This window comes from Leptosomus discolor, chromosome 6 (genome assembly GCF_034619465.1).
Source record: "Leptosomus discolor isolate bLepDis1 chromosome 6, bLepDis1.hap2, whole genome shotgun sequence".
In the NCBI taxonomy this organism is placed as follows: Eukaryota; Metazoa; Chordata; class Aves; order Leptosomiformes; family Leptosomidae; genus Leptosomus; species Leptosomus discolor.
The window spans coordinates 38141905-38155818 of NC_141396.1; the positions used below are offsets into that span (position 1 = coordinate 38141905).

General features: G+C 41.1%; 1 protein-coding gene across 1 annotated transcript in view; it reads right to left on the reverse strand.

Moving 5' to 3' along the window:
• The window catches only part of MICU1 (mitochondrial calcium uptake 1), a 98085-nt gene that overhangs the window by 34070 nt on the left and 50101 nt on the right, over positions 1–13914 (reverse strand). Inside the window, exons 8-9 of the mRNA XM_086466357.1 lie at positions 7507–7589; positions 2241–2438 (exon numbers count right to left, since the gene is read on the reverse strand). Of these exons, the coding sequence (XP_086322483.1) occupies positions 2241–2438; positions 7507–7589 (281 nt within the window). The remainder of the gene's footprint in view (positions 1–2240; positions 2439–7506; positions 7590–13914) is intronic.

A 13914-nucleotide genomic window follows, 5' to 3' on the forward strand; every position in this document is an offset into this window, starting at 1 on the left:
ACGACACATAAAACAAGTGAAGCCATTAAAGATCAGCTACATGAGTTACCTGGTGTTCTGTAGTACAGTATTTCCTAGTGCCACTTTTCACATTCTTCTGACTTGCATGGGTCAAGGTACATACTTGAGGGATGCTTCTTCTCTGAATTCCCACATTTTTTAAGGGGCTGAGTTCATTAGAGTACTCCCTGGAAACGGAGCAATGCAAACCCACTAGACACTTGTGTGAAAAGCCACTTAACCGTGAAACACATCAAATGTGAAGCAAGGAGAGAAGGTGGGAGATCACGTCAAAAGAGATAAAAGTGGAAGAGCACAGAAACCACGTTGCATAATGCTGAGAACAGAAATAGGCCTGTATTGCCTAAACTGATGAGAACTATGAACAGAAAAATCAGGTGCTTTAGCATCATGAACTCAGGAAAGAACTGTGTTTGCAGAACAGTACCATTACCTTTGCATAGGTCAATTTTTCAGTTAAAACAAGTATCACAGCACGGTACTGTGCTCAAGGGTGCTGTAAGGAATTCAGTAACGACGTGTTTATGATAGTCATTAACTTACCAAGACATAGTATCTTGTACTGTCCCCAATTAATAACTAATACGTCAGAAAGGCAACTAACATTCACCAGGAAAACGCAAAATTGACTGAAATCACTAAAAACTAAATTAATAAACTGTTGTAGGACAAAAAGAAGAACAAATACCATGAAACTGAAAAACCCCCATTGCTTTGTAATGAGGCAAGTGGGGACCCATGGAGGGAGCAGCGGATTCCAGTACAGGGTCAGGAATGCTTCAGTGCCTCCTCGTTACCTGCCCCTGGAGCAAACACGGCAGTGGGAAACCAGAGCAGGACAGCATATGAGGATAGCATAATCTCTATTTCTTTTCTCTTTGCATTCGAGTTTCAGCTTACGTGTCTTAACCTTAAAAAGTATTTCATTCACTTCAATCTGTAGAGGCACTGAGGAGTCGACGCTTTCCAGTTCACAAAGAACATTGTCTTCAATCAGCCTATTCCCCCTGCAAATGCAGAGCCACATCACCTGCTTTAACAATCAGTTAAATTAAGTCAGTGAGCTGGACAATTACCTTCATAAAAAATATAGTCTTTTGGTCAGTTTCTTACTTATATTTGTAAAACTTCAAATAAAAAAGGGAATAAATTCAGGTTAAGTTTGCAAAGACTGACTTAATAAGAACTTGATAAATGCTGTTTGTTAGCTGGATCACACAAGCTGAGCATGTTCATATGTTAGACTGAAGTGGCAGTGAACTCCAAATACTTTTGTCTTAACAGGTTATGGCTGTGGGGGGATCTTCTTGCACACAAATCCTCATCTCTAGGTCAAGCCAGGTCGAGCCTTTGAGCCTGCTGCAGAGAAAGGCACTGTTTCGAACTGAGTGACCTCCACTTGGGAGCTGAGACAGACCAAGGAGTCCTCTGTTGCTGTTCTTGTACTCACTTTATTCCAAAAAAACAAATTTTGAAGCTTGATGCTTAAATTCAGGCTGCTGATAAGTCATGGTAACGCAAAGAAAAGAGACAGACACCTTCAATTCAGTTGAAAGGTAAAAAAAACTCGGAAGAGATGAACAACATTTCTTATAAAGCACGCTAATCCAGGAGTAAATAATGGAGGTCACATAACAGAGACCACCTACTTAGCAGGATTCAAACAAGGCTTAAACACTTATGTAGCAGAAAGATTCAGAATAGTGAAGCAAACAAGAAGGTGGGGACAAAAGCAGAGATGAAGAGTTTTGGCCATGTTGCAAACCCTGGTCCTTCAAGACACAGCTCACTCTGTAGGACTGAGACAAACCTTCCTTGGTTTTAGACCTTACCTACCTTGGTAAGGTAGCAACAGACCACTCACAACCTCTACTGTTTTTTTTTTCTAAAGCATCTCATAATCACCTCCATTGGCAGTGCCAAGGCGTGGGCAAGGCAAACACCACGTGGAGGGACACACACCCGGTACGTGCTGGCTGCTGGTGCAACTCCACAAGAGCAGCTACCGACAAAAGCTGGAGATGTTCCTGGGGAGTGCCCAGGCACTGAAATGCTCATCAGAAATTTAACTACATGTTTGATCTGTGAGTGCTATCAGCCACCGCTGTACTAATTCCCTCTGAACCCATCCCATACTCTTGTTCTTCCTCCAGAAACCATGTCATGCAGCACAGTCCATGCTGCATTGCCCTCTCCCCATCCATATATATAACGCAAACCTCAAGCTTCAGAATATCGTGCTGCAGTTTACGCTGGAAGTCGAGGAAGTGGGAGATGGTCAACTTCCCCTTCAGATCTGCCCCAAAGAAGTATGTTGTCAGTGCAGAGTTGAAGCCAGTTTTCAGGGTATTCCCCGTTGTAGACCGGTCTCTGTGGCGCATGCCCATGCTGGTTTGGGAACGAATGATGCTCTGGACCTAAAAATGAAAAGGAGAATGTTAGCATCAAAAACACCACTGGGACTTGTAGTAGTCAAACATCAGTATAAAGTACTCAAGTTCAGCTGTGTCATCCTCTTTTTTTTTTTTTTTCCCCTGCAATAATTCTTGAAAGACATGAGAATTCAAAAATTTGGCTGAATAAGTTCAGGCTTTGGTTCTTTCAGTCCTCTTTAAAGAAAGAAGAGTATGAAATGCTTAAAATCAGTTTTAAGAAACAATTCACCCAATTTGCAGATAAGCATTCTAGCGCGGATCCTACGCCTGGTCAGCAGAGAGCAGCTTGCTACCAGCAAAAAAGCAGGAGGACAGAAAGCAGAGGCAACCGCAGGGAAGAAAAAAGCCTGCACACATTTTGAAGCTTCCACTCCTACTTCACTGCCCACCCTTGTTGGCTCACGCCAACCCCAGTCAGCTCACATCACCTTTCCCCTCCCCTTGTGCACAAGCCCAGGGTTTTTCCACCCAAGGGCACCCTGGCCTTGCTGCCTCCCACTCTCTGCTATGGCTGGGAGTTCCTCTGACCCATGGCTGTGCAGCAAGCTGACCTGCAGGCAGGGGCTGACCCACCCAGAGCAAAGGGCTCTCCAAAAGTCCTACAGGCTGCATCAGCCCAAATATAACCCCAGCGGCAGCACCAGCAGAATAACAAGTAATACAGCATAATAACAAGCAATATCTGAGTTTCCAGCAGGGGATATTTGCACAAAGAGAGCCAGGTGTGAAAGCACACTTTGTAACAGCAAAATCTCAATGTTTTTAACAAACCACACAGGCAAACAGCGTCCTCTTCCTCCCCCGAGCTCTCGGCAGTGCCTTGTGCCTTCCCGAAGGCACTGCTTGAGTGGATGCTACACCACAGAGTAAGAATGTGCAGGACAACTTCCCTATCCCCTATGATAAGGCAAAAGGTTAAAATTGAAGGATGTGACAGCCTGAAAAATCCAAGAGTTTGTTATTTTAAGTGTCCTGTGCTAATTTAAGGGGGCAGCCAAGCCAAATGGACACTCTCCTCCTCTCTCCATCCCCAAGTATCCCACTACCTCTTCCCAGCACCTGCCTATCTGAATGACTAGTGCAGTGACACGACAAGACAGGGTTTTTCTCTGCATAATAGCCGATCTCTTCCAACAAGGCAAAGGATTCATATTAAGGACAACAAGCGTGAGAAAGGGCGGGGGGGGGAAGCCAGCCGACATGCTGCCCAGCCATGACAGCACAGGCTTCCTGAAGCGCAAACAAACACCGCTGCTCTGCCTTCAGTCTCTTCCTCCTGCAGACAAAAGTTGCAAGGGAGGAAGGAAAACAGCTGCCAAGAGCTCCAGCAGTCAAAAGGATGCCAGAACCTCGTTATTGTGGTATACAGGGTGTTCATTTGTTTTTTTCTAACAAGACAGTGAGCACTGGAACAACCCCAAAGGGGATGCTCCAGAGCAGAACACTGCATATCGCTGTCGGGCTCACCTCACTTGAAATGCTGCCTCTGAACCACAGACTACTGGCTATTCTTCCACTACAAGGAAAATCAAGTTGAGTTAGAGGGAAAAAATACAGAAAAAAGGTTTCAGGGCTTTTTTTTTTTTTTTAAATATGCACTGTGATGTGAGGAAGGATTTTTGCACTGTAAATAGCAACTCCTTACTTTGCTTTGTGTTCCAGTTTAACTGTGAGCTCTACATGCACATTTTGGAAACAAATATTTATAAACTGTCTGAAGCAATACAGTTTATGGCCAGCTTGGAAAATTGCCCCTGTATGTGCAGAAATGAGTGTTTACCACAATGCAGACTGTTCAACACAGCATCTTTTCCCAGGTGTTATTTATACAGTATCCTAAACTCCTTGTTTTCTCTCCCCATCTATAACAAGCATCATACAGTTTGAAAACCCATCTGTGGGCACTAGAGCCAAAATTATTTGGCTGGTCCTTATTTTGGGTAGACCTTCTAATACCCAGAAAATCAGGCAACCTCTGCAAGAAGTTGTCCTCCAGCCCAACCAGTAATGTCCTCCCCCATGGCTCATCAATCATATAAGGATGTGAAGCACAGAGATACTTCACTGTCTTTTGTTTGTATTTCAGCTTAAGTGTTTGTGATCCATTTCATCTTTTGCACTAGACAAGGGGAAAAAAGAAAGAGGAAAAAAATCAATTAAAATAGTGAATGGTTTGAAAACAAATCATGAGTAACACTGCTTGTGAGTTTACTATTTTTCATCTGACTTTTTAATTAAAAATAGAAGAGTAAACTAACAGTTTACGTGCTGAAGGATGAAAAGTTGAAGATTACACTGATTCAGGCACCAAACTATTCAGCACTATGCACTAACCACGTGCATCAACTGGCAAAAAAAATCTGAGGTTCTTCAGTGAAGAAATTAAATATTTGTTAATTAAGTAGTTAAAGCCTCCAACTTACTCGCTTATTAGCTGCAAGTAACTTTTTTCCTGATGAAGACTCTTGATGTTTTTCAGACGTTAGTAGGAAGGGAATCCTGCCGTTGACTGTCTCCAAAGATGTGTGAAAAAGGTGTATGAAATTAATTCTCATGTGCTTATAGCCAGCAAGGACAGTACAATACTTCTTTGAGGACCCTTTTCTTGTCCTCCTTTTTCTTCCCATTCTCCCCAAAACAATGTTGCTCTTTTAAACTGATGCCACCTCTAGTGGCGTAATCCACTGGAAGGGCGAGTTCCAGGTGCTCCTGCCAGATAAGCTGTTTACAGGACAGATCTGCAAACCCTGCCACCCTTCATATGCTCTTACCGAGGCATTTCCATAAGGAGTGAAAAAGTATTTATCATATAAATTATTCTGTGTGCTATATAATATATGTGCCTCCCGCTGAAGCTATGTGCTTGCTTTAATTCTGTTTGTGAAGTGCAGCAAATCCGTTATAGTGATATCTGCAAAGGTATTGTCAGCTGCTTCTCCCTTTCCAAATCAGCTCCTTGATCCTCTGACTTGAAAGGTCTGGAAGATCATTCTTCACCAAAATATTCTGATGCTTACCAGGAATTTTATTCCTTTATATAGAGGCAGTGACACATGTAACAAGCTTAACAAAAATATGTTCCTTTTCCTAAGGATTTTCACCTGACTTAATGAACGTATCACTTCCCTTCGCCTACCGGACGATTTGAAATAACTTAATTCAATTTTGTACTTTTATCTTCATAGCACTTCCGAAACATTCATCCTCAAGAATCATTCATTCTTACTTTACTTGTCTAATAAAAAAGCCAAACACAACACCTGCATTAGTACCTTGGTATCACTGCATTTTTAGTAGGCAGTTAACCATTCTCCACTTTTCTTAAATTCATTTATCTCCATAATTGATTTCACTCTAGAACATTAGTAACTACTGTAAAAGACCTTCTGTATTCTTAAATATTATTAGAGAGCTGCAGTGGAGCACTATATTCCTGCACTATGCAAACAGAAGCAAGGACAGTATTTTTTACTTGGGAAAATAGGAATCTCAGAATTTTTCCTAGCTAAATCAGTAGTATGTAGGGAGGCAGTGCCAAACAGCACAATAACCAGGACATAGCTGTGTATTCGAATTTCCACTCGAAGGAAAATGTCCAAACTCCTGGGTTTACATTACAAGCTGTAACATGAAGGGATATCATATTGGACATAAATATATGCCATTCTCCTCCTAGTCCAAAGTCTGCATCTAAAAATGTACAGTTAACCAGATATATTACACAGCTCTGAGGCAAACTCATAATACTGAGGCAAACTCATAATAATGACATCATACCCACAGGTAATAATTTAAGAAGGATGACAGCAAAAGATTAGAAGGGGAGGAATTAATTTAACAGACCTGCTTTACCACTAGGTCTTCCCATTTATAGCAAGAGCCCCGAGCATGACCTCTCAGAGACTCTTCTGAAGTTAACTAGCCATTCAACCAACCCATGAGTAAGAATTTGTAACTAGATTACTCAGCATTGCTTTGTTCTCAGGTATCAGTACACAGCTTTTCACCTTCTCTGAATATGAATGTCCTCCAGCATAAAAAAACCCCACAAGGGCAGGTTACTTCTTCAACCAGAGTGTCTTGGTTCCTTTGCCCAGAAGCAGCAGCTTCCTCTTGCCCACTTAATGTACATCCCTGAGGGATATGGGTTGGCAGAAGTGCCAGGGGCCACATGAATATTAGTTGAGTGGTGTATCTCCTCTACCCTGTTCTTTGATAACTGAGACGGTGACTCCCCATCAGACCAGCCATTCCCTTGTTCGCAAACGCATTTACTTTTCCTGTCACGAGCAGCACACACATGGAGTTTTGCTAATATACAGCAACTTCAGGATGTTTATGAGTTTCCAAAGCCTTAAGGCTGTTTTCTACATACGCAAGAAAACCACACACTTCTTCCTGGGGAGGTCAGGTCTTTTCCCCATTGACAGCTTGAGTCCTCAATCTATTTTCACTCTAATACAATCACAACCATAGCTTACAGGAGGACCTCACCAGTATCAGACATGCAGACTAAGCCCATTACAAAGCCTGCATCAAAATCCCTGTTGATGAAACCTTGTAAGAAGCAGGGGAAAGAAACTAATGAAAATACACTCTCAATGAACACATTTTTAGATTACATTGAAATAAGTGGCTAATTCCTTCTTTGAAGCAAACTCGCCTGGTTATTCTCTGAAGACAAACAAAATTAAAGAATGCAGTAAAAACTGTGGAAGAAAGTAAGATCAAAACCCTGTGACGTCAGTAGAGCGAAAAAATTCTTTGTCTACTTCAGAGGTGACATCTTGTAAAGATACCTGGGGTGACAAAATCACATGAAATTGGAGTTTATACTTACAGTTGTCCTGGCAGAATGAAAAATTACGTCTTGAGATATTCAGTTAGAAAAAAAAAAAAGCAGGCACTGGGGCAACACAGCAAAGCACAGAAGGAAGAAACATAATCCAGCACTAACCACAAATATAAACCACAGTAACATGGCAGAGGAGTGCTGCACTTACGACTAAGATGCCATAGCATTAAGAAGTCAACCTGTCGTTCAACTTGCCTGCTCAAACTCTTCCATGTCCACCTCGCCATCACCATTCAGATCGAACATCTTAAAGGCAATTTCAAAATTCCTCTGGGGAGCTACATAAAAACACACAATGAAAACCAAAGACCAGTTAACAAAGATACAAAAGCTCAATAAAAAGGGCACAAGTTCAGAATGACTTTATCCAAAAGCAATTTTCCATAATTCTTGCAATTTTAGTAAGAAAATGCTGCTCTTGGGAACCTCTAGCTACAAGCTTCATGGTGGTCCTTTTACCAAAGGTCCCAACACGGAGGCTGGGAAGAGGAGATGTTTCTTGAACAAAATGTGAATACATTTACAGGTGGAAAAAGCATGAAAGCAAGACACCATCTGATATTTCTAATGACAATCAACAGAAAATTACGCTGTAGCAAGAGCTCCAGCCTGCTTCATACGGTATAATACCACTTTGGCCAGAGGATATTCCTCCGGCACTGCAGTGCGTTCTCCATGCTTTGTGAAGCAGGCGGTGGGTGAGAGGCAGACCTGGACTTCGGGTGATTCTCTTCCAGACTCAGCTCGTCTCACTGTGCAAATTCAAACAAATCATACCAACTCCGTCTCAGTCCAGTTATGATATTGAGATAACACACAAGCTGGAGCTCACCAGCTGAGACGCACCCGAGACTGCGTGGTACCTTATTTTTCATTGCATTTAGTCTATGCTGTCATGGTTTATTTAGCCAGAATTCTGCAAAAGCATCACTTCACAGCCACCCATCATGGCAAAACCACGCTCTTTCCCCTGCATCCCAAAGAATTTCAGCACATTTCCATTTTGGGCTCTGGAACTCATCACTCATCATTTAAAGCTGCAACATAGTGCCACATTTTTTTTCCAAATTAAGCTAATATATGAGAATTTATCTTGCTCTGCTACTTTCAAATATATACCACCTACAGGAATTTTGGTGTTTGCTGGGATTTCTAGGGAATCTTCTAGGCTATAACTAGTGCTTAGCTTGTCATCTTAAACGATCAATTAAAACTTAGCCCCTCTTTTTGTTCTGAAGATGGCTCTTCCCCACCCAAATCTGGCAGTAGGATGGGGATCACTGGTGAGGCTCATCTCCCTTTAATCTCATCTGTTGCAATCCACTTCGAATATTTCTTGCAGATGCTCAAAAAGCAATGAATTTCTGCAACCTCCATTCTCCCAAATGGGGGTGAGACAGGGAGCTCAAAGAGGAATCACTCAAACAAAAAGTAATTAATACAGAATTAACTGAACTGGATTTTGTACATTAGTTACAGCTTCAATTTAAGTCCAGGAGAATTTAAAATTGTGTTTTTCCCTTGCTATAATAAACTGTAGCACTTTATCACTATAAGATTCAGCAAACATGTTAACGAGATCACTTTTCCAATCACTTTGTGCCTTCAACAGATGTATAACAACATTAAACTCAATGGCAGGAATGGCCTGTCGCTAGCTGCTTGATATATACGGCACATACAGTTCTGCCATTATCATCTCTGGATCTCCAATTTCCTCACGCCAATTATTTGGGCTTTAAATTCCAAACTCCACGTGCATAACTGATGTCTCCTATAACCATGGCAATTGCCGACAGCACATGGTGGGTTATCTTCCCTTTCATATACAACCTTACAGCAGAAGACATGGCTCCACTCAGCTTCCCTGTCCTGCCTGCTGGGATGAGAAGACCTTTGCTTGCCATCTCTCGTTAATTCAGCATTAGCTGAGCTATAACCAGGGGGACTGGCTGTCCCCAACACCAACTTCATAATCTCTCCAATGATGCAATCTAATTAGAGGGATTTATACGAAGAGCCTCCTCCTCTGTATCCATCTATCATCTCCAGTGATTAATTCCCTATTTCCTTTAAGAGTAACAATATTAAGCACTTCCCAATTATCCCCTTAATGTTTAAACAACACATCCAATTTTAATGATTTTAATTGCAAGTAGTGCATGAAAGCCTGGACGCAATTTCTTCTTATTAGCTCCAAAATATAGCACTTCATGGAAGGAAATATACAAAACTCTAATCTAGTTAAAAGATGCTAGAAAAAGAGCAATTCACCCATTCTTTCTTCCCCCATTTTCTCTGCCGGGGTATATTGATGTATATTCTGATACTGGAAAATTTGTTACTCCTTGTTAAAAATCGGTGTTCGGGTTTGTTGTTCTTTTGTTTGTTTGGTTGGTTGGGTTTTCTCCTTTTCTTTAAGGAAACATATAATACCATGTCCCATTTGTGCAGACACAGGGTGAACAGAGAAAGCAAGCTATCTAATTTACCCCTCACAAAGGTCATCTCCTTTCCTTTCCCTTCTCTAAATACACATTTTCAAGAGCATTTATCAAAGCCCCAGAGGAGAACATCACTTGCAAAATGAAAATGAACAGATCGACATCAAAAATCCGCAGGTTCAGTGTTTTCTTAGGACATGGAAGGAAAGTGCCTTTAAATTGGCACATTTAATTACTTCATTCCTTTAGCTAATAAGCGACATAGCCAGTTTCTTCCTCTGATCTGCATATCTAACGCCAATTACTTGTAATGACACTTAAATCCAACAAACATGAATCCAAGCCAGGGAAACCAGAGGGCACCAAAGACAATTAGTTCATCTTGCTCCTGCTCAGAAAGAAACATTCATTAAGATGTATGGCCCTATTTTCCAGGCAGTCTGAATTTATTGGTCCCAAGTGAGATGAATTCTGCCTCTCCTCTTGGTCGTGATGTTTCTGACCAAGATATATTGAGGAAAAGTCATCCCAACAGCGGCTCACCACCACTTGCCCACTCTACCCCATTACTCGTGGTTACATCAGTCTGTACAACCTCCATTTCTCTTCCTCCTCTTATACATAGATCTTTCAGAAACTTGCAGACCATAAGAGCACCAGATAACTGGCCTTCCCTCCCCTGCCTTTATTCTGCCCCGCCCCCCCCCCCCCCCTTTACCATTCTCAACTACAGCTTCTCTACATTTCCCCACTGCTTCCTTAACTAAGGTGTCTCAAAATGAATGCAATATTCCTCCTGCGATGGTTATCAAAACCAGTTAAAGGACTGTTTGCTTTTAATATGGTGTAATGCCTGTCTTTACAAGGGAAAACCATTTCTGGATTTTCCCCAACTGCTCTGCTGCATTTCCAGCTCTTTTTGATTTTGCGAGCTATTTCCTTACCATCCTTTTTGACATTATTAAGAATCACGACTCTTCATTGCAACTAATTTCCCTTGAGCAACGACTCAGGAACCAATCAGGGCAACTGCAGTTTCTTTTCTAGCTTTATTTCTAGTCTTTAGGTGTTCAGGAAGACAAGAGTTCCTAATGATTCCTCCAAATCATTAACACAAATGAAAACGTGGGTACTGGAGCGCACACCAATACCAATTCATGAGTTACCTATTCCTAGCTTTGAGATATATTAACTATACCTAGAAAGATCAGGTTGAAATCATTCTGTAGATCGATAGATCCACCAGCTCTACATGCCAAGTTGCTTTTTCAATTAGCCTGCAAATTAGTGCAAAGGACAATTAACGTTTTCCTTGACCCATTTGTTCACATCAAATATTTGGGAACAGAAAGGCAATAAGAAAATCAAAACCCACATGTAATAGTGTTATAAAGATAAGCAACACCCAGCAGACAAACAGATGGTGAGTGGCAGCACTGACCACAATGAAAAAACCCACTTGATCCATCAGTATAAAGCCCCAGGGAGCCTCTGAGGGATTAGATGGGTTGATTAGGCATCTTTAAGCCAATTACGCCATTTTAAACTATTTTCAATTATTCAATGCATCAATTTGCAGCACTCAATTGCTCTTTATTGCCATTTACTCTCACCAGAGGGAACGCATTCTGACAGATAATAAAGGCTCACTGATGAGAAAGGCCATATTTTACTATTTTTGTGTTCATTTGATCTTCTCTTTGCCTCAAACTCAACACCCCACACTTGAAGAGATACCTCTCAACAAGTCTTTCCCTCTGACTCCTGTTGCAACTCACACAGTACACGCTTGCACATGAAAATTAAGCTCCTGTAAAGCATCCATCTCAACTGGAGGTACTGCATTTTAGGAAAACCATTTTGAACACCCTTTTGGAGAATAAACATTGCTCCCTTCAGAAGTAGTTGAGAAGTTCTTTGACAAAGTAGGGTGGGTTTTTTTGGTGATGTTACTCAGAGGAAGTAAAACTTCTGGCTACTCCTTTGAAAACCCTGGAATATCTGATCTTTTGGTGGGGAATTTAAACTCAAAGCAGCTCAAGACTCCCATATCCATCCAAAGCCTAGTAATTCCCCCAGCAACTCCAGTGTGCGTGGGAAGAAAGTTCAAGAAGTCAGATGGGCAGTTACTTTTAGAAAAAAATATTTGTTAGGAGTTAAATATTCTCTGATTGCTTCCTTCCCATCTATCCCAAAATTAAGAAAAACATGTATGTACAAAGGCCGTACCCTGAAACTGAAAAAAAAAAAACCTTCATAATCAATCCAAAATTAACACAGTCCTCCATCTAGAGAGATGGCTGTTCAAGCTTTGCTGCTACAACCTTTTTTTAATTATTTTTTTTTTTTAAGGCCACAATATTAAAAAAAGCTTACCTTTTTCCTCCTGCCAAAGATTAATCAAGATTCCACCCCCTCCCCCTTAAGTTACATGAATTAACACGGTCATTATTCTGTCTGACTCCGCACAGCGGTATTTTAGCTAAAAAATGTTTCTGTACATGTTTGAATTGGAACATTTCTGTCTGAAGGAAAGACTTGGGGTCACAGGTGAACTCGCCCTTACAAGACCACAGCCAGCAGCCCAACACTGGCATCTAATTCACTGGGACTGCATCAGTAACAGAGAAGAGCTAGATGATGCACTTTCATGAAATGCATCTCGTAATGCTGTAATATTTTTTTGAGAACAGTTACAGCCTTACAGAGAAGCAACTATCCATAGAATATAGATGGCTGAGCCCCAGCTGCAATAAATATGGGAAAAAAATAAACTGCCCTAAAGTTGCAGATAATTTCCTTTCATATTATTCCACTATTTCAGAAAATGAATCCAAACCCCACCAACTTCGTTAATCAATCCAGAAACATAAAATAACATGCAGCTTAAATAACCTAGTCCACAGCATAGAGACTGAGCCACAACATCATCACTTCTAAAGGTAAAATATCTTTACATAGCTAAGGTTTATTTCTTATCACAAGGAAGAATCAGAATTACCTCTGAAATGCATGATTCTAAAACCTAAGTATACAAACCCTACTAAAATACAGACTTCAGCTTTAAAGCAGTGTAACACCCAGAAAATCAAGTTTTCAGGAAGATACGACTTCCTAGTAATTCTTCCAGACCATTAACACAAATGAAAACATGCTACTTGATTTTCAAATTCCAGTTAAAATCTAAAATATAATGTTGCTTTCACAAGTGGAAAACAGGGTTTTCATACCTGGTAAAAGTACACCCTATTTCTATTCCTGGCACATGTTTGTGGTAGGTGTTATTTCCTAATAGCACAAGTGGGATTGTGTTGGCTGGACCATCACCCCTGGCTCACCGGTGCAGCTCCACATGCTGCGAAAGCGGTAGGAAGTGGCTGATGAGGAGCCTGCTGTCATGCAAAGCAAATATACCACTACTACTAATAGTAAGAAAAGCACTAAACAACTCAGAGAGAAATGAAGTTTTTGTTAGCTCTTTACTCTGAACCCACACTGGAGGCTCACATGCCTGAACCCAGACACATGGATTCAAGCCCTACTTCAATACCAAGCTCCAAGGTTACTGAGCTGTCCCAGAGACAGTGGGAGGTGCCAACAGAAAGCACAGAAGTAACTAACTAGTACAGCTGACAGGTAAAATCCCAAATAAACTGTATTCTTGCACAGAAACAAGATCAGACATATGCATCAGGAACAGCTAAAAGATCTGGCACATGAATGGATGTTCCAATCCACCCTTTGGAAAGCTGTACCATGACAGTGCGCTGCCTCCAGATACTGAAATTCATGTCAAGTGTGCAGTATGCTTTTCCTCGGACTGATGTCCCAGGTGGCTTCATTTTTAATCTTTCTTCTATTTAATAAATAAAAAAAAAATTACTGTTTCACTTTTCTATTTTGCTTGTAGCTTGTGAACCAAAGAGACTGTGGAATTTTGACACCAAATTTTGTATTTTGTTTTTAACGTTAATGACAAACATGCATCTCAGCTTCAGGGATTTGAGAGAAGAATGTGAGCGCTTCAGCTGGAGTACAAGCCTTACCTTTCAACAGCTTCTCATCAGTTACCACATGACACTCAGAGCACTGCTGGAAATCAAGATGCCCTCTTAAAAGACTTTATGAAATAAGGACCTGGAAACAAGCTGTGGAAATG